The 20,014-nt window shown below is 38.1% G+C and overlaps 1 protein-coding gene and 1 non-coding gene across 2 annotated transcripts; one reads left to right on the top strand and one right to left on the bottom strand.

The window, feature by feature from the left end:
- Positions 1–615: 615 nt before the first annotated feature.
- Positions 616–719, bottom strand: LOC121210445 (small nucleolar RNA R71). The gene has a single exon (XR_005905562.1). It is a non-coding gene; the product is annotated as a small nucleolar RNA R71 (small nucleolar RNA).
- Positions 720–15,313: 14,594 nt separating this feature from the next.
- LOC107957410 (uncharacterized) lies at positions 15,314–17,551 on the top strand. The gene is made up of 5 exons (XM_041082112.1): positions 15,314–15,362; positions 15,870–16,054; positions 16,154–16,411; positions 17,078–17,173; positions 17,282–17,551. Exons 1-5 carry the CDS (start codon positions 15,314–15,316, stop codon positions 17,549–17,551), a joined length of 858 nt encoding a protein of 285 aa, XP_040938046.1.
- Positions 17,552–20,014: the final 2,463 nt, after the last annotated feature.

The following is a 20,014-nucleotide window of genomic DNA, read 5'->3' as shown; positions in this document are numbered from 1 at the left end:
CTTCAGTTTTCACACGGCTTGACACACAGGTGTGTGAGGCTACTTCGAAGGGTACACGGCCTGGCACACAGGTGTGTGGTCTGGTCGTGTGACCCAAGTTAGTGAGTTACATGGGGTCAGACACAGGCTGGGACATGGCCATGTGATCCAATTTCGAATGCTCACATGGCCTGAGACATGGGCGTATCCCTTGGCCGTGTATGGCCTGGACACATGGGCGTGTGTCCTCTGCACTTTGAAAATTTTCCATGATTTCTTAAAAATTTCCTAAGTACTCGATTTAGTCCCGAACTATTTTTAATGTCTATTTTAGGCCTTGAAGGCTTGTAATGATTGAAATTGAATGGTTTTAATTTAGAATGGAAAATGAATATAAAAAGTGTATGATTGTGTGTTGTATAAGACCGGGAATGCTCCTTAACGCTATTCCGGCGTTGGATACTGGTTAGGGGTGTTGCAGTAACAATAGATACACCGAAATTAAAGTTATTTCTATACTCCTTAAGAGACAGAGCTAGAGCTTGGCTAAACTCATTACCATCTGATTCAATCTCTACCTGGTAAGAATTAACGGAACATTTTCTAGTCAAATACATCCCACCTAGCAAGAATGCTATGTTAAGGAATGAGATCACAAGCTTTAAGAAATTAGACGATGAATCCCTATATGAGGCATGGGAAAGATTTATAGAACTACTATGCAAATGCCTTCATCACATGTTTCCACACTGTATCAAATTGGAGACATTCTATAATGGCCTCAATGGACATGCGGGGATAGTAGTGGATGCTTTAGCTAATGGTTCTCTCCTCTCTAAGTCTTATAACGAGGATTATGACATCATTGAGAGAATTTCCAATAACAATTACCAATGGCCAACCAATAGAGTAAGAGGAAAATGAGTAGCAAGAGTACATAAAGTGGACACTTTCACTTCACTTGCAGCTCAAGTATCTTCGATCTCTTCAATGTTAAAAACTTTTACTACTAATGGTCTTAATAATGTTGTAGCCCAACCACCAAGTCAATTTGACAACATTTCCTTGTATATTGTGGGGATGGACACCCGTTTGACAATTGTCCATCAAATCTAGAGTTAGTCTACTATGTAGGAAATTAAAATAAGAATAGAAGTGGGCAAAGACCACAGTCCAACTTCTATAACCCCTCATGGCGAAACCATTTATCAGTCTACTATGTAGGATATTAAAATCAGAATAGAAGTGGGCAGGGACCACAGTCTAACTTCTATAACCCTTCATGGCAAAACCATTCTAACTTCTCTTGGAGTAAACTAGGAGCTGGACCTGGTAACAATTACATATAGCCCAAGTTAAATCACCCACCAGCTTTTAATCAACAAGTTCAAAAGCCACCTCGAGTTGAACATGTCAATAGCCTGAAGGACTTGTTGAAATCATACAAGTCCAAGAACGACACCTTGATCCAAAGCCAAGTGACCCCTTTGAAAAATTTTGAAAACCAAGTTTGTTAAATGGCTACTGAGCTTCGTAATAGACTACAAGGAGCTTTAGTAAGCAATACGGAAAATCCAAGGAATAAGGGTAAGGAGCACTGTAAAGCGGTCCTTTATGAAGTGGAAAGAATTTGGAACCCAAAGTAGTTGAGGTTGAAGATGAGTTTATAGATAAAGAGGAAATTCAACTGGAAGTTGAAATTCTCACACTATAGAAGCCAAAGTTTAAAAAGTCTGATGAGGTAAATTCTAACCCAATCAAATTTGATAATCTAACACCTACGTTAGATGCAAAAACCAAGCCTTATAAGAGTTGTCCGATTCAAGCCAAGGTTCCACCACCTCTATATCCACAAAGATCAAAACAACAAAAACAAGAGGTGCAGTTCAAGAAGTTTTTAAATGTTTTTAAGCTGCTTCATATCATTATTTCATTGGTAGAAGCTTTAGAAAAGAAGTTGAAATGTGCTAATTTCATTAAGGACATTATATCCAAAAAGAGGAGACTTGGGGAGTTTGAAACTGTAGCCACGCCAAAAGAATATAGCGCATTTTTACAAAACAAGTTACCCCTAAAGCTAAAGGACCCAGGTAGCTTCACTATACCATGCAACTTTGGTAGATTTTATCATGGGAAAGCTCAATGTGATTTAGGAGTGAGCATTAACTTGATGCTGATGTCTATATTCAAGAAATTGGGTATAGTCAAGTAAGATCAACAACTGTAACACTTTAACTAGCATATCGGTTAGTAGCACTTCTAGAAGGAAAGATTGAAGGTGTTTTGGTACGTGTTGATAAGTTTATCTTCCCTGGTCACTTTTTCATTTTAGATTTTGAAGTAGATAAGGAAGTACCAATCATCTTAGGGAGACCCTTCCTTGCAACTAGTGACATGGGGCTAGATCTTTCGTCTCACAATCTGTGCGGCCTTAGGCAATCCGCTCTTCCAAACTCGCCTAAGTCAGCCTTTCCACTCAAAAGTAAGGATTCTTTAAGAACTCCTCCTAGGCACTAATTTGTATAGCGAAAGCGATTGTGACAAAAGAAGCTACAAAAGAACAACATAAAGCAAAAGAAAGAATGCACACAAAGTGTTTGAGTAAATGCTCAAAGAATTCTATTACTCTTAAGAATTCAACATACAATGGATGATTTACATATGAGGGGGAGGCTTTCTATTTATAGTTGAGCTCCCCCAAAACTGACAGTCAAGATCAAAATACATCGACGGACGAGATTCATCATATCCCTAAAATCATGGGATTTACAAGATATGTAACACCCACTACTAGTGTCTAACACCGAGACAGGATACGAGGCATTACCAAACTTAAACGCAAACAATCATGCAATTCGGGCTATTAAATTTTGTTCTAACTTAAAACCAATCAAATATATTCATAGTATCCTTATTATGGGCCTACAAGGCCCCTAACATGCATTTAAAATAGTCTAGGACTAAACTGAGAACTTTGGAAAGTTCTGGGAAAACTTAGAAATTATTTTCTCATAAAATAGGGTTACACGTCCGTGTGGACACAAGGGCACGTCCATGTCCTCAGGCCGTGTAACTCTCTATTTATGACGTCAGTACACAAATTGAACCACACGGTCAGGTCACATGCCCATGTCACCAAGCCGTGTCCCTTACATGGTTGAGGCACACGGCTGTGTCTCAGCCCGTGTGGCCAACACTTAGGCTATTTCCAAGCCTTCATGTTAACCATAATCCTTTACAACTTTTACACGTCATAATCACAATTCATAGCAACATTTTAATGATTAAAACACTCCTTATTGTGACACAACATGACATTTTCAAGGCATCATACATGTTTTACATATTCCCACATTATACCGATTCTAGGCATATCATATCTCATTTATTTGACCAAGCCAAATACTTTACCACTTATTCTCTTATACCATGATTATCAGCTTATCCATCAAGCATTCATATTCAAGGCATTATTATCTCACTTGCCATATTATATCTTAAATATGGTCATGACCACTTCGAATGGTCATGAAGCATTCATCACACATGCATGTCACAACACCAATCATGCATGGTCAACCATTATGTTCACATTATTTCATCACAAACATTATAACATAGCATGGATAAATAGATTTACAAACCATACTTAATATGAGCCACACCCTATGGCCATCTACAAATAAATCAAAATAAGCCAATACATTTGGCCAAATCATAGAACACATATCATAAAAACTAATCCCTATACATGCCACTCACTTGAAACTTCTCAACCTATGTATCAATATCCCAAGGTGATAGCTTGGTAGTGTGATGTTGTCTCCGACGTTCTCCAACCCCGAGCTGACTTGACAACACTAAAAGAAATGGAAAGGAGGGAGTAAGCTTTATGCTTAGTAAGCTTAGTAATCTCCAACCCCGAGCATAGATGAGTTTATCATTTCAAGTATTTCTATTTCATTTCTCATATTATTCCCGTTGAATTCCTCGGAATCTCGAAGGATATCCTATTTACTGCCAAATCATGCAAGTGATCATTATCAAGTATGCATTCTCGCGAACACTAAAACATGGAAAGTATATGACGGCATGAATAATGGTTTTAGAAAAGGAACAAAAGTGAGATAATTTGGGTATAAAACGTGAGATAATTTGGGTAGAAAACCAAATGAAAAAAAAATTGGAAACAAATGGGACGTGCAAAATTGAAAAGGGAGTTAGGGGATTTGTTCGGATTTTTTTAAAAAGAAAATAAATAAAGTATTAAAAATAAAATAAAACAAAAACCAGACCAAATACTCAGTTCTTATCAGATTACTCAAAGACCTAATTTAATTCAAACCCAACCACTAATAGGCCAACTTGAACAAACAAACAAAAATATAGCAAAACCTTCGCACTTTGCTCATTTTAAGACTCGAAGACTAGACCTCAAACACATACTCAAACTTTTAACCACTGGGACAAACACTTAATTATGACATATCTCAACAAAACAAGAATTCATATTTTGGGGAGTTACAGCTCTACACCCTAAAAAAAATTCAGCCTCAAAATTTATCTGATTCTAATAGATGCAGATATTGTTGTTGAATCGAGTCCTCAGGTTCCCATGTGGCTCCCTCTGTGCCATGATTCCACTAGAGAATCTTCACTAACAGAATAGACTTCCTCCTCAAGACCTTAACATCTCGATCCAGAACCTAAACTAGCTCCTTCTTAAAAGTCAAATACGGTCTTACCTTAATCACCTCAACAAAAACAATATGAGATGGGTCTGACTGATACTGCCTCAATATAGAGACGTAGAACACATCATGAATACGGTTCAGATCTGAAGGTAGCTTTAACTGATAAGCAACCGGTCCTACGTGTTTCAAAATTTAGTACGGCCCAATAAACCTAGGGCTCAACTTGCCCTTACGTCCAAATCGAATGACCTTCTTCCACGAAGATACCTTAAGAAACACATAATCACCCATAGAATACTCAATATCCCTCCTTTTCAAATATGAATAAAACTTAGATCTACCAGAAGTTGCCTTAAAACAATCTCGAATTAGTGTAACTTTATCCTCAGTCTTGGAAACCAACTCAGGACCCAAAACCCGTCGCTCACCCAACTCAGTCCAACACAATGGAGTACAACACTTATAACTATATAGAGCCTCGTAAAGTGCCATCTGAATACTTGACTGGTAATTGTTATTGTAGGCGAACTCGGCTAATGATAGAAATTCCTCCAAACTACCTCAAAAATCAATCACACAACTCCAAAGCATAACCTCCAATATCTGAATCACCCTATCAGATTGACCCTCTGTCTAAGGATGGAACGCAGTACTGAAGTTTAATCTCGAACCTAGAGCCTTATGAAGTTTCCTCTAAAATCGAGAAGTGGAATGGGGATCTTAAGGAACACCCGTTGAGATATATTTTAGTAAGCTTATCATTTCAAGTATTTCCATTCCATTTCTCATATTATTCCCGTTGAATTCTTTGGAATCTCGATGGGTATCCAATTTACTTTCAAATCATGCTAGTGATCATTATCAAGTATGCACTCTCGCGAACCTCGCTCTTACGGCGGGATTACCAATCTAGGTTAAATCCCCTATAACATAAATTCAAGGAGTATTGTCGGGATTATCATTCCAGGCTAAATCCCTTACAACAACAATTACTCCAATAAGCTCGGATATGAATTACCAGTCCAAGCTAATTTTAGTTCTTAATCGTATTACCCATCCAAGCTAAATCCATAATGCACACATATTCATCGGGAGGTTCGATCACTTAAGGAACACCCGTCTGGGCTGGATCCTTACTATACTGAGATAATTGGATTACCCGTCCGGGCAAAATCCTTTTTTTGTAACACATGCAGGACCTCATGTCATGTAAGCAAGAATTTATCCATCGGATCTCCGTTTTTATTCAACCGAGACAATTATCATCCTTTCATCAAGTATATCAATATGCATAGATGATCATGCAATGTACATTTAAATCAACACATTTTCATGTTTATTTGAGCATAAATCCATACAATCAAAATAACATGTCACCTTGTTTCTATACAAACTTACTCATTTCATTTAAATATCATATTCCACCAAATTTCTATTAACACCAAATTCAATACAATCATAGCAAGATATATTTCATGTATAACAATAATAATTTGAATAATAGACTTATTAAATCAGGCGAACTTACCTCGAATACGAAAACGGCAAAGTTACCATTTTAATCCATAACTTTGTATTTTCCTAATTTAAGCCCGAATCTCGATTTCCTTGATCTATCATTTCAAATATAGCCTATTTAGGACTCACATTGTTCAAATTGACCTAAAAATCATATTTTGGAAAATTTAAATTTTTGCCCCTAAACTTTCACATATTTGCAATTTAGTCCATAGGCTCGTAAAATGAAATGTGTTCAATTTCTTGATTACCCAAGCCTATCCAAACCATATTCAAGCTTATGGCAGCCCACATTTCTCATTAAAATAGATTTTTAGTTACCTATTTTACACATTTTTCAATTTAGTCCTTTTTAGGCTTTTTCATGAAAAATCACTTAGTAAAATGTGTTAAATACACTCCAATCTTTCATATTCTACCATTAAAAATAAAAATACTAGCATGTCATGCGTAGGTAAATTTCTAAACATAAACCCTAGCTCAAAATAATGGTAGAAATGAGTAGAGCATGTTACCGGGATTTTAAAAATGTATAAAACTTTAAAAATGGGGCTCGGGATCACTTTCTATTGAGCTTGAAAGCTTGGAAACCTAGCCATGGCTCCCTTATTCACATGGCCATGGGAGGAAGATTGACAGATTTGTCTTTTAATTTTTGTCTTTTAATTCATTTTACCCCTAAATGACCAAAATGCCCTCTTTACCATTCTTTCAAAATTTACCCTTCCAAGCCCATTTTTGTCCAAATTTTTAGAACTTGGTCAATTTCTCTTTATGGACTTATAACTAATAGTCTAATTCAATTTCATTCAAATTGCTTCTAGAACACAAGTTTTACAAATTATTCGATTTAGTCCTTAAAGTCTAATTAAGTACTTTTCACATAAAATTTCCTCATGAAATTTCCGCACAAGCATAGACAGATCATAAACCTTATAATAATCATAAAATAATTATTATCAACTCAGATTTGTGGTCTCGAAACCACTGTTCTGACTAGGCCCTAATTCGGGATTTTACAATATATGCCATATCAAATCCTATCTAATCTTTACAAGATATGATTCCCTCTATCTTTTAAGATTAGTTACCAAATTAGCCTAAGTTGCCATATCTTTGTTATCAGGCCAACTAGGCTTCAATTTAACAGGCTTCTCCAACAATTCTTGGAATCAGGCCAGTTCTCGTAGGCTAAATAATCCCTATCTAATCGATCGACCTCTATGGGGTGCCTCTTGTGCCATGGTCACGGGCTTTGTACTTTGGCCCGTGACATTCTCCTCCACTCATTCTCGCAACGCCCTCGTTGCAACTTTTAAATGACACTGGCTTGATTCGTCTTGGAACTCTCTCGTTGCCTTGGCCTCTTCCCGACTTGTCTTGCAATTGGGTTGTCCCTTTCTTCGAAATCTTTGCCTCGACTTTCATCGCCTCTTAACTTGAACCGTTGCACTCATTGGTACATTTCATTGGCAAGAAGTCTCCGCTCTAACTTGCCCGAATCTTGACTTGTTCCCATTGGAATCCTCTTAATTCTCACATCTTGGCTTCGTTTTGCCTACAATCCCTCGGCCTTCTTGCTTATGAACTTTGAAAAGGCCCTTACGACCTTGCCAAGTCAATAAGTCAGAATTCAAAACACTATTAGAGTGTTTGTAATGTACCTTACTTACAACATTTACTCATTTTGACTACTTTTGCATCGCTTCTTTCCCCTCAAAGTCTGATGCACAATCCACCTTCCCCAAAAGTGGCGTCTCCACAGTCGACTCCATAGGTCTCATATCAGACTCAAGCTCCACTAGCTTTTCTGAAGGGGCTTCGTAGCATTCCATTCTATTGTGTTAATGTTTCTTCCATACGAAACATCTTCGTCTAGTTGGATTGACAACAACACCTTGGTCCCAACCTTCATATCCCGATGCACTGGCACAAAAATCTTCAATAATAGACCAGTGACAATATGGATTTCATCGGCCCATGGAAACAGAACTATCTGAATCCTATCAAGGAAGTTTATGCCAATCATATAATCGTAATCATCTAATTGGATTACCTCAAAGTCTTCCTTGCCGTTCCATTCGCCGATTTGTAGCTCCACATTACAAGCTACTCTCACAGTTGGGGCCTCTTTAGAATTTACTGTCTTGATCTTCTTACTCAATTTCTTAATTAATAGACCAAACTTCTTGGCAGCCCTTTTTGATATGAACAAGTTTGATGCTTCCGTATCAATAAGAGCACTCCACTTCTGACCCGCCATGTTGATGTCCACAAACATCAACCCTCCTCTACCATTCCTCTTTTTACGAATGAGCACTATCGAATTTGCCCTCGATGTCTTTCTTTCAATAGGCTTCACCTCTTCTTTTAGAATAAGGCATGGCCATGCAGAGAACACGGACATGTGGTGCCTCGAGTGTGGCCTATACTACTGAAGTTTTTCATAAGGTCGTACGGGTCGTCCTATTCGACTGTGGACCTACCGTAGGGTTGGTAAAGACTTACTAAACCCTAAACTATGTTTCTGTTAGATGAAAGTACTATTCTGAGCATGTCTATGCCATGTAAACCTGCTATCTCTTTTTATAAGTATGTTATGCATGTTCTATCTATTAATTCGGTATGTATGCTTTGTATCTATTTTAGGGTGGGATTTGTATATGCGAAGAAAGTATTTGTTCGGCATTAATCACCTATTATCTGGCAGCTTGGCTGCATTATATCTGATACGTGCCGTAATGGCACAACATGGTGTGTAGGGATGGGTGGGTGTTTTTAACCCTACATGGTGTGTTGGGATGGTCATAGATGATGTCTAGAGGATGGGGGTAGGATTCTAATTCTGTTTACTATATCTGTATCTAAAATGGGCCCGAGCCCGATTCTATATCTGTAGTTGTTTCTGACTGTGTATATGATTATGTATGATTACATGTTTATTTCTATTCGGTTACACACTTAGTTTACATAATCTCACCTCTATTTGTCTGTTTTTGTTCAGATAATCCACTGACTTAGGCGAATCAGTGTGGCAGAGGATCAGCGGTGACTACCATATCATAAAACTGATTTAACTTGTTACTTTTGGATTATTTTAAATTTTGGATTTGTTTAAGAGTTGTAAATTTTGGGGACTCTCTAGACTGTTTAATTTTTTTACTGGTTTTCTTTGATTTAATCGCGTTGTTAAAACGTTTTATTAAAAACAACGGTTTTATGTAAACAATGTTTTCCCTAAAAACATGATTGCGTTTTCAAACATAAATGATTAAAGCTTCCGCTATAATAAGCGATTGGCAAATAAACTGTTTAAATAATGTTCTGTATATTAAACACGAAGGAATATGGGTTTTATAAATGATTAGTTAATTAAATTAACCTGTTTTCAAAAAATTTCCATGTGACATCACCAAATTCGGCCATAACGTTTAGGTCGAATTTGGGGTGTTACATTTAGTGGTATCAAAGCTAGGTTGCAAAACTCGACTGTGAATATTGGGTCCCAAAATTTTGTTTTTAAAAGTATTGGGTTTGAAATGATTTGAATAAATTGAGAAAGTGTATGGTACACCGAGTCTCCGGCGCCGATCCTATAAGTATTTCTGAAACTGAGATAGTTTATTATGGAAATATTGTAGATAATACCTTCTGATATTGTACAGAGATAGTTAGAAAACTGAACTGAAACTTCTGGAAACACTTTTAAACTACTGATAAATTGTGCATAAAATATCTGCTAATAAATATTGAAACTGATGCATAAAATTTTTAATGTAGATAAAACTCGAATTAGACAATAACTGCTCGTGGAATTTGTGGATGTGGTATTCGTGGATGTGGAAGAAGAAGTAAGGGGCTCGTGCTGAGTCTTCCTCTCTAGGCAGTATACCGAATTTAGATACGAGTGAGACACCAGTTTTGCATGCTACTGAGACTGGGTCTCAGAGTCGCTCAGTTGGGGACGACGCACTATCCCAGGCCATGCTAAAGATATTGTAGAGGGTTGCTAGACCCCATTTTGGAGCTGGGGGCTGTGGGTTGGTAATTGAATGACTTCGGTCTAATAGAGCTAAGCTGTTTAAGGATGTTACTGGAGTCGCCCCTAGTATGGCCGAGTATTGGTTGGAGGCCACGAAAAAGATTATGAATAATCTGGATTGCACTCCTGAGCAGAAACTGAAGGGTGCAGTCTCTCTGCTTCGCGATGAGCCTTATCAGTGGTGGCTGACGGTTGAGGAGGGCACTCAGCCTGATCGTTTGATTTAGGACTTCTTCAAGACCACTTTCTAAAGCAAGTATGTGGGAGTGAGCTATGTAGATGCTCATAGACCTAAGTTCATGAATCTCATGCAAGGGGATAGGTCTGTGGCCGAGTATGAGGCCGGATTTCTGATGCTAAGCCGCTATGCTCGAGGCATGGTGGCGTCTGAGTATGAGAGGTGTGTCCAGTTTGAGGATGGCTTAAGAGATAGTTTGAGAGTACTGATTGGTCCACAGAGAGAGCGAGAGTTTTCTATTTTGGTAGAGAAGGCGAAGATCGCTGAGAATATTAGGAGCGTGGAGTGCCAAAATAGGGAGAGAGAGAGAGGGGTAAAACAAGAGAGATTTGGAACCCTTAAGTTCTGTGCAGAGGCCTAAGAAAAAGGCCTGATTTGATGGGCCAGTAAGAGTGGGGGCCCCTGTTGCTCCTACTGGGTTGCAACCATGTAGTGATTATGGTAGGCACCATCCGAGAGAGTGTTGGAGGAGGATTAGGGCTTGTTTGAGATGTGGGTCATTAGAGCATCGTATCAGAGAGTGTCCACAGCGAACAGATCTAATGTGCCTTATACTGCCTTAATAGACATAGGTTCTGCACACTCTGATGTAGCTAGTACTGTATCTGAAACCTTGGGAATTACTATTGAGAGCACTACTAGTGAGGTTATTGTACTGAGTCTATTAGGGCAGTTTACTCAGGTTAGTAAACTTTATAAAGACATTCCGTTAGAGGTGTAAAGGGAGATATTTCTGGCAGACCTAATGGAGTTATCGTTTGGAGAGGTCGGTTTAATTCTGGGTATGGACTAGTTGGTTGAGCACGAGGTTAATTTGGACTGCGCATCTAAGAGGGTCATTCTGAAGACCAAGGATGATATAGAGGTGGTTGTGATTGGTGAGCGTCGAGACTACCTGTCCAATGTGGTCTCGTGCCTGTAGCTAAAAAATTGGTTTGGAAAGAGTGTGCGACGTACTTGGCTTACGTTAGTGTTGTTTCTAGGGACTCTTCTATCGGAGACATCAGAACTGTGAAGGACTTTCCAGATGTTTACCTCGAGGAGTTACTAGGTTTTTCTTCAACTCAAGAGGTTGAGTTTGGGATTGAGTTTCTTTCTGGTACAGCTCCAGTGTCCATTACCCCTTACTGTATGGCACCGAAAGAGCTTACGGAGCTTAAGGCTCAACTTCAAGAACTTATAGATCCTGGTTTCATCTGTCCTAGTGTGTCTCCATGGAGAAAATCAGTTATGTTTGTTAAAAAGAAGGATGGGACCATGAGGATGTGCATCGATTATTGGCAGTTGAACAAGTTGGCTGTGAAGAATAAGTATCCATTTCTGAGGATCGATGACTTATTTGACCAGTTCTGAGGGGCTTTTGTGTTTTCAAAGTTGGTCTTCGATCTGGATATCATCAGTTGTGTGACAGCCCTAAATTGACCCTAGTCGGGAAGTGGTTTCGGGACCGCTAAACCGAGTCACCGAAGTATTTGAATGTGATATTTATTGTTTAGAATATGTGAATACGAATGTGTGAAAGTTTTAAGCTTCGATTTAGTCGATTGCATGTGAAATTAGTTAATAGGACTTATGTGAGAAAATTTAGAAAGGTGCTAGGCAAATGTAAGTGGCCTATTAATGCATGTTATAAAGGTGATGGGTTTGCATGTCAAATTACCCAAAATTTGACTAGTGGCTGGCCATGCTATGGGTAAAAAGGTATTATAAACCTTTTATGTTAGTGTTTTATGTTAGGAAAAATAAAATAAGGAGCATGGGCAATAAAATAATAATGGTTAGTAGGATGATGAAAAAAAAAAGGGTTCTCATTTGTTTCTTCTTGACCGAAAAATCAAAGGAAAGGGGGGAGAAAAGGTTGAAGAGGTTCGGCCATACTTGTATCTAGGTAAGGTATGTTTGATGTTGTTCCATGAGATTCATGCATGTTTTTAGTTGTTAGCTTGAGTTCTACCTACCCCATGGTTCTAATCTTTGCTATGTGATGGAGATGATATTCGGCCATGGGTGTTGTCTTCTTGGTTGGTGTTTGTTGTTGTGGTGATGAGGCATGAAGATGAGTTAAGTTTCGGCTAAGGTGGATTTGTGTTGATGTCATTTGCATGCTAAATGTGAAGCTTTGTAATGATACATGTGATAGTGGATTGATGACTCTTGGATTTTCTTTTTAGCATTTTTGAGTAGACATTAAGTTCTTTGTTTAAACCATGACCAAAATTGAAATGGTATGGTGTCTTGATGCATTCGGCCATGGTAGGAAGTAGAAGAGAAAAATGGTTGTTGCTCATGTTATTTGGATGAGAAATGGTAGTAAGGTGAAGTGCAAATATTAGTATTTGATTACTAGTGTATATATGTGTATTAGCCGAGTTTTGAACTTGAAACAAAATGGTATGTAGTCAATACAAGTAACCATATTTGTAGGAAGTATTAAGCATATAATTGGCCTCAACATAGACATGCATATTCGGCCACATGAGATAGATTGGTGTTGCATGTATTCGGTTATAGGCAAGCATAATGATGAATCTATCTTGACTTAGATAATCGGCTCAAGGAGAATTTGTTAAAGTGCTTAGTTAATTGATATTAGGTTAATGATGTGTGTATTTGGTCATAAAGGTGCACATGAGGAAATGTTAGATTAATTGTATTAAATTGCTCAATGTGATTAAAAATGCGTATGACCATTTTGTATTTGAGCTAAAGGTGGCCATATGACCTATCAAACTCCTTGTCATATTCGGCCATAAGCTAGCATAATGAGACTTTAATAAGTTAAATTTGTTTGGATTAGCTCAAGAGCTTAGAGGACCAAAGTCGGATAAGGGAAAGGAAAAAGTGATCGAATAGCCACCGAAATTGTTCGACAACATCCGAGGTAAGTTTTTGAGTAATGGAGCTTAGATTATGATTCGATTAGATCATGTTTTAAGTAAATCAAAATCATGCTCTTTGTATGTAGCTATTGAGCCGAAAATGATAATGCTGTATAAGTGACTTGTGTTTGAATTCTAGTTATGAAAATGAAATACAGATGTGTCATGATTTATTGATATGTGCATGGATATTTGGATGATAACCGGGCTAAGTCCCGAAGGCATTTGTGCTAGTGACTAATTCCCGGCTAAGCCCGAAGGCATTTGTGCGAGTTACTATATCCGGGCTAAGTCCCGAAGGCAATTGTGCGAGTTACTATATCCGGGCTAAGTCCCGAAGGCATTTGTGCAAGTTACTATAACCGGGCTAAGTCCCGAAGGCATTTGAGCAAGTAGCTATATCCGGCTAAATTCCGAAGGTACTTGGTTTGGGAATGAGCGATCTTGCTGTAATAATTTCAATTAATACGCTCGTAAAATCCCAACGATGAGGTACGTTTCGTATATGCATTGGAGTAGTTGATTCCTTTTAAATATTATTCGCTCAGTCGATTAATGAGCTTCCGGCCTTCGGTTAAGTTGATCCCTTATGTATGAATATAAGGGTTGGAAATGTGAAGTAGGACTGATTTTTGAGAATATGTGTATATGAAATTATCCGTTTAGTTATATGAATGCTATACTTCAGTTGTGCCTAATTTCATTGCTCAAAACTTACTAAGCATTAAATGCTTACTCCGTTCTTTGAATCTCTGTTTTATAGATTTTGGTTCGTCAGCTATCGGACTCGGGAGTGTCAAAGTCGAAGTCGCCCACACTATCAAAGCCCTTTTGGTACCCTTTTAGTTGAACTCTGCTAATGGCATGTATAGGACTGCCCTTTTGTTATTAGTCAAGTACTTTGGTGTTGTATATATTTGGATAGCCATGCGAAAATGGCTTATATATTTTGAGCATAGTGATATAATCATTTTGTATGTATTTGGTTATTGAGAGGTGTGGATATGCTTGGAAATGATTGGCCATTGGAATGGTTAATCATGATCATATTTTGTGCTATATATGCTAAAGGGCAAGTTGAATCATGGAAACTATGAAATAGGTAAAGTCTACCTTAAAGGCAGATGCTGACAGCAGTAGTGATGTAAATTTTAAAAATCACTAAAAATAGTAGGAATGGAATTAAATAGTGAAAAAATTATGTAATCGAACCTTGATGAATCTACTTTCATATGGAAGAAATGAAACGATCATATGAGTCGTATTTTAAGAGATATTTAAGTTTTCGTGGAACAGGGCCAGAGCGATTTTTGGATCCCCTGATCTGACTTTGGAAATTCACTATAAATTAACCAGAGATAATTAGAAGTCATGTCATATATGTATAGATTCCTTTTTGAGTCTAGTTTCGTTAGAAACAAACGGCATAAGTATTGAGGCCCTGTACAGGAAGATATCTAAGTCGTATTGTATGAAGGTCAGAGTAGTAGAACCCTATAACAGGGGAGACTTTAACTAATAAACTGTACTAATTGCCAAATCAAAAATTCTAGAAAAAAAATTGTAGATGGAAATTTGAGTCTAGTTTCAGGAAAAATTGACGGAACTGGTTTTTGAGTTTTGGAACTCGAGATATGATTTTTAAGGTGACAGTGGCGCAGTTAGCCAAGTTGTCTGGAAATTTTAAATGAACTGTGTTTTACAATGAAATAAGTCCGTAAATACCTCGTGTTCGACTCCGGCAACGGTCTCAGGTACAAGGTGTTACAAGTTGAGGATTAAGGAAGATGATGTTTATAAGACTGCATTCAGGACTCGATATGGACATTACGAGTTCCTAGTGATGCCCTTTAGTTTAACAAATGCTCCGGCCGCATTCATGGATCTGATGAATCGAGTGTTTTAGCCTTATCTAGATCAGTTCATCATGGTCTTCATTGATAATAATCTGGTATACTTTAAGATGGAGGATGAGCATGATGAGCATCTTAGAGTTGTGCTTCAGATTCTGCGTAAGAAGTAGCGTTATGCTAAGTTAAGCAACTGTGAGTTCTGGTTGTGTGAGGTGACTTTTCTGGGACACGTGGTTTCTGCTGAGGGAATTCGAGTTGATCCTCAAAAGATTGAGGCTATGCTTGATTGGAAACAGCCTAAGAATATGTCTGAAATACGCAGTTTTCTGGGTCTGACGAGAGCAGTTTGTCAACCGGTTCTCTTTGATTACAGATCTTTTGACTAAGCTTCTGCGTAAGGGTGTTCCATTTTTCTGGACTGATGCGCAACAATCGAGCTTTGAGAAGCTCAAGTCTGTTTTGACTCAGGCTCCTGTTCTGATTCAGTCGAAATCTGGTAAGAAGTTTGTGGTATTCAGTGATGCATTACATGTCGGTTTTGGGTGCGTTCTAATACAGTATAGTAAGGTTGTGACCTATGCTTCCCGACATCTTAAGACACATGAGGGAAGCTATCCGACGCATGATCTCGAGTTGGCTGCTATGGTCTTCGCTTTGAAAATCTAGAGGCACTATTATATGGTGAGAGGTGTATTGTCTACACCGATCACATAAGTCTCAAGTACTTCCTTACCCAGAAGGAGTTGAACCTTATGCAGCGCCGTTGGATTGAACTACTCAAAGATTCTGACTACACTATAGAGTATTATCCCGGTAAGGCCAATGTGGTGGCTGATGCTCTCAGTCAAAGAGTGATGTCTAATTGAGGGGCGATGTTTGCTCGCCTTAGTTTGTTTGATGATGGAAGTCTGTTAGCCGGATTACTAGTTAAGCCAACTTGGATTGATCAGATTCAGGATAAACAGTTAGGGGATGAGTCTCTGAGTTTGCGATTTTGTCAGATTGAGAGTGGTGCTACTTTTAATTTCAGGTTGAATAATGATGGTGTGCTATGTTTTCGAGGACGGATCAATATGCCAAATGATTTTGATCTGAGGCAGTCGATTCTGAGGGAGGCACATAGTAGCTCTTATGCTATGCATCTCGGTGGTAATAAGATGTATTGGGATCTTCATGAACTGTACTGGTGGTTGGGTTTGAAGCGTAAGGTTACAAATTTTGTGGCTCGATGTTTGACATGCTAGCAGGTTAAGGTTGAGCACCAATTGCCTTCGGGGTTGTTGCAACCAGTCAAGATTCCCTTATGGAAATGGGAACGTGTGACGATGGACTTCATTAGTGGGTTGCCCTTGACACCCACTAAGAAAGATTCTGTTTGGGTCATCGTGGATTAATTGACCAAGTCGGCTCACTTCATTCAGGTTTGGACCGCCTATTCTCTGCAGAAGTTGGGAAAACTCTATATCTCAGAGATAGTTAGAGTACATGTTGTTCCTGTGTCGGTCATTTTTGATAGAGATCCTCGCTTCACATCTCGGTTCTGAAAGAAGTTGCATGAGGCTCTGGGTTCGAAATTGGACTTCAGTACTGCATTCCATCCTCAGACAGATGGTAAATCTGAGAGGGTGATTTAGATACTAGAGGATATGCTTCCGAGCTGTGTAATTGATTTTTGAGGTACTTGGGAGGATTATCTGCCACTAGTTGAGTTTGCCTATAATAAAAGTTTCCAGTCTACCATCCAGATGGCACCTTACAAGGCTCTGTATGGTCGTAAGTGTCATACAACGTTATGTTTGACTGAGTTGGGTGAACGTTGGGTTTTGGGTCCTGAGTTGGTTTCTGAGACTTAAGATAAGGTTTGACTGATTCAGGATTGTCTGAAAGCGGCTTCTGATAGACAAAAGTCTTATATGGATCTGAAGAGGAGGGAGATTGAGTATTCTGTGTGGGACTTCATCTTTTTTAAGGTTTCTCTGTGGAAGAAAGTTCTGAGATTCGGTCGCAAGGGCAAGCTAATCCCTAGGTTTATTGGGCCGTATAGGATTCTGAAGCAAGTGGGACCGGTTGCTTATTAGTTGGAACTACCTCTAGAGTTGGACCGTATCCACGATGTCTTCAATGTTTTGATGTTGAGGCAGTATCGGTCTGACCCTTCTCACATTGTTTCGATTGAAGAGATCGATGTTAGGCCGGATTTGACTTTTGAGGAGGAGCCAGTTCAGATTCTGGATCGGGATATCAAGGTTCTAAGGAGGAATTCTATACCATTAGTGAAGGTTTTGTGGCGGAATCATGGTACTGAGGAGGCCACGTTGGAACCTGAGGACTCGATGCGAGAGCAGTAGCCTCATCTGTTCTGATCAAGTAAATTTTGAGGTTGAAATTTCTTTTAGGGGGTGGAGTTATAACACCTTCGCCTTTGTATTTTTGTTCTTGTAAGTTTTTGACACAAGTGTGTATCTGCTTCAGTGGTTAAGTGTTCTGGGTGTGTGTGAGAGGTTTTAGGTTCAAGGCTTAACCTTGGCAAATTTTGTTATTTTTCTGATCCAAGCTTTAATCTTGTTCAGTAGGCTTATATTTATTTCATGTAATTTCATTTCATAATAAGCCTATTGATTCAAGTGGTAAGGGGTATTGGTGTGTTGAGGTCCCGTGTTTGAATCCTTATGTGAGTGAGAGGGTATTATTTTTGCTTGGTTGTCAAATAGAATTTCGATTGAACCAAAATTCTGAGGAAGTTGAGATTATGTGAGTAGTGGGAAGAAATCAAAGGATTTTGTGTCATATCTTGCTTTTATTTTATTTTTATTTTTCTTTTCTATTTTCTTCTCCTCAAAAGTTCTTCCATATTGGACGTTCTGTTTCCCCTCCTCTCTGTCAATTTTTCTTTGCTTTTCCCTTTCCATTTCAATTGTAATAGCCCGATTTTGGGCTTAGTCAGAATAGTGGTTTCGATACCACAAATTTGAAGTTAGGGAAATTACTTTATTATTATTTTGATGTTATAGTAGGATTATATGAGTGTATGAAAATTTTGGTGAAGTAATTTTAGCGTTTGCGAGCTTAATTTTGAAAAAGGACTAAATTGCATAAAGGGAAAAAGTTTTAACTTATTAGCTAAATATGTTGAATAGCAAGAGAATTAAAATTTGAAGGCTTTAAACGACAAATAGACATTTACTTAGGTGATTGTCGGCCATAGGGGGGCAAGGTAATGTGAAATTCGAAGGTTAGGTGGAAATTTGGTAATTTATTTGACTAAAATAAAACAAAAAGAAAAGTGTCATCATCTGCTTCCTTCATCCACCAAAAATATTAGCCAAATAATGGATTCGGAAGCTTGAAAATTTCAGCCACCCTCCATCTTTGAAAGTAAGTGATTTAGATAGCTTTACTTGCTAATTTTTGTGTTTTTGGAACCCATAAAGCTTAATCTAGCTATTGAGGGGAGTATTTTGCTAAATGATTGAAAGTATAGGGTTTTTCCATGAGAGTGTTCATATTGTTTTCTGAAATTTTATGGAAGAAAATAAATCATGGTTGTGAAATAAACAACTTTTGTGAAAGGATTTCTCATGAAAACCCCAATAGGACCATTTTGTAAAGTTTGTAAAATAGATAGTAATGTTGTGAAATATTGAGAATTTGGGGTCGTCATAAGAGTAATAAGTGGTCGGTTTGGCTTGGCTAATAAGAAAATTCGATAAAAACTAATTTTCGGGTCTAGGGGTAAAATGATCATTTTGTAAAAGTCTAGGGCCAAAATGACCATTTTGCCCAATTATAAATTTTTGTGTACCTAGATCGATAAAGTGATTTAAATTTGTGAATTTTTACAGATCAAGACTTACAAAATCCGGGCCTACACCGGGGAAAAGCAAAGCTAGTGGACTAAGCCGAAATAGTGGCCACATTTTGAATACCGAGGTAAGTTGTGTGTAAATAATGCAACTACATTGCTTTTTTTCACGTATGAATAAATTGTTATAGCATAAATTATTTGATTGAGGAAATGATTAAGCATGTTGAGAATTGAGGTAGTAGAACTCTAAGTTGAACCTTAGAAATCATCGGATATTCATGCCATGACATTTGGGCCATTTGTGTGCTAGTGTAAGACATGTTTGGGACATGCATCAGCCACTGTATGAGAGCTAGTGTAAGACATGTCTGGGACATGCATCGACATTGAGACGAGAGCTAGTGTAAGACATGTCTAGGATAAGCATCGACCTCGCGATAGATAAGTTAGTGTAAGACCTGTCTGGGACATGGCGTCAGTTTGTTCTGTGTCAGTGTAAGACCTGTCTGGTACATGGCATCGACACCTATAGATGAGAGCTTGTATAAGACCATGACTGGGACATGGCATCTTAACCCATGTTAGGGCTATTGAGTATCAGGTACTATTCCAAATAGTTCAACAAAAGATTTATGATTTATATCAAAATGAGAAAAGTTATGATCATGTGATGAGTGATACAGGTACCTATTTGAAATATATTAGATGTGGGCTCAATATATGCAATATGAATTGTAATGAATGATGATGAGTAAGTTGTACTTACGACTATTTTGGTATTAATGAATAAGCTATGAAAGGTTATGAGCATATTGTGTTATGATGATCAGTTAATGTTTAATTTCATGCTACTTACTAAGCTTTATGCTTACCTTATTTTCCTTTCCACTTTCTTATAGTGCAACCAAAGTAGCTCGAGGATCAAAGCCAGTCACACTATCATCCGAAGCACTTTGTATAGTTAGACCTTTTATTTTGATTATGGCATGTATAGGACCCTGACTTG

This window comes from Gossypium hirsutum, chromosome A11, assembly GCF_007990345.1.
Source record: "Gossypium hirsutum isolate 1008001.06 chromosome A11, Gossypium_hirsutum_v2.1, whole genome shotgun sequence".
NCBI lineage: Eukaryota > Viridiplantae > Streptophyta > Magnoliopsida > Malvales > Malvaceae > Gossypium > Gossypium hirsutum.
The sequence above is the reverse complement of the archived record's forward strand: the minus strand, read 5'-3'. Positions and strand labels throughout refer to the sequence as shown.

Excerpts from the sequence above, each read along its gene's own strand:
- LOC107957410 (XM_041082112.1), top strand. The coding sequence starts at position 15,314 with ATGGAGGATGAGCATGATGAGCATCTTAGAGTTGTGCTTCAGATTCTG. Across the intron at positions 15,363-15,869 it reads AGTTGTGCTTCAGATTCTGC|AGGCACTATTATATGGTGAG; the intron begins GTAAGAAGTAGC and ends TTGAAAATCTAG. Across the intron at positions 17,174-17,281 it reads GGGACTTCATCTTTTTTAAG|TTGGAACTACCTCTAGAGTT; the intron begins GTTTCTCTGTGG and ends GTTGCTTATTAG.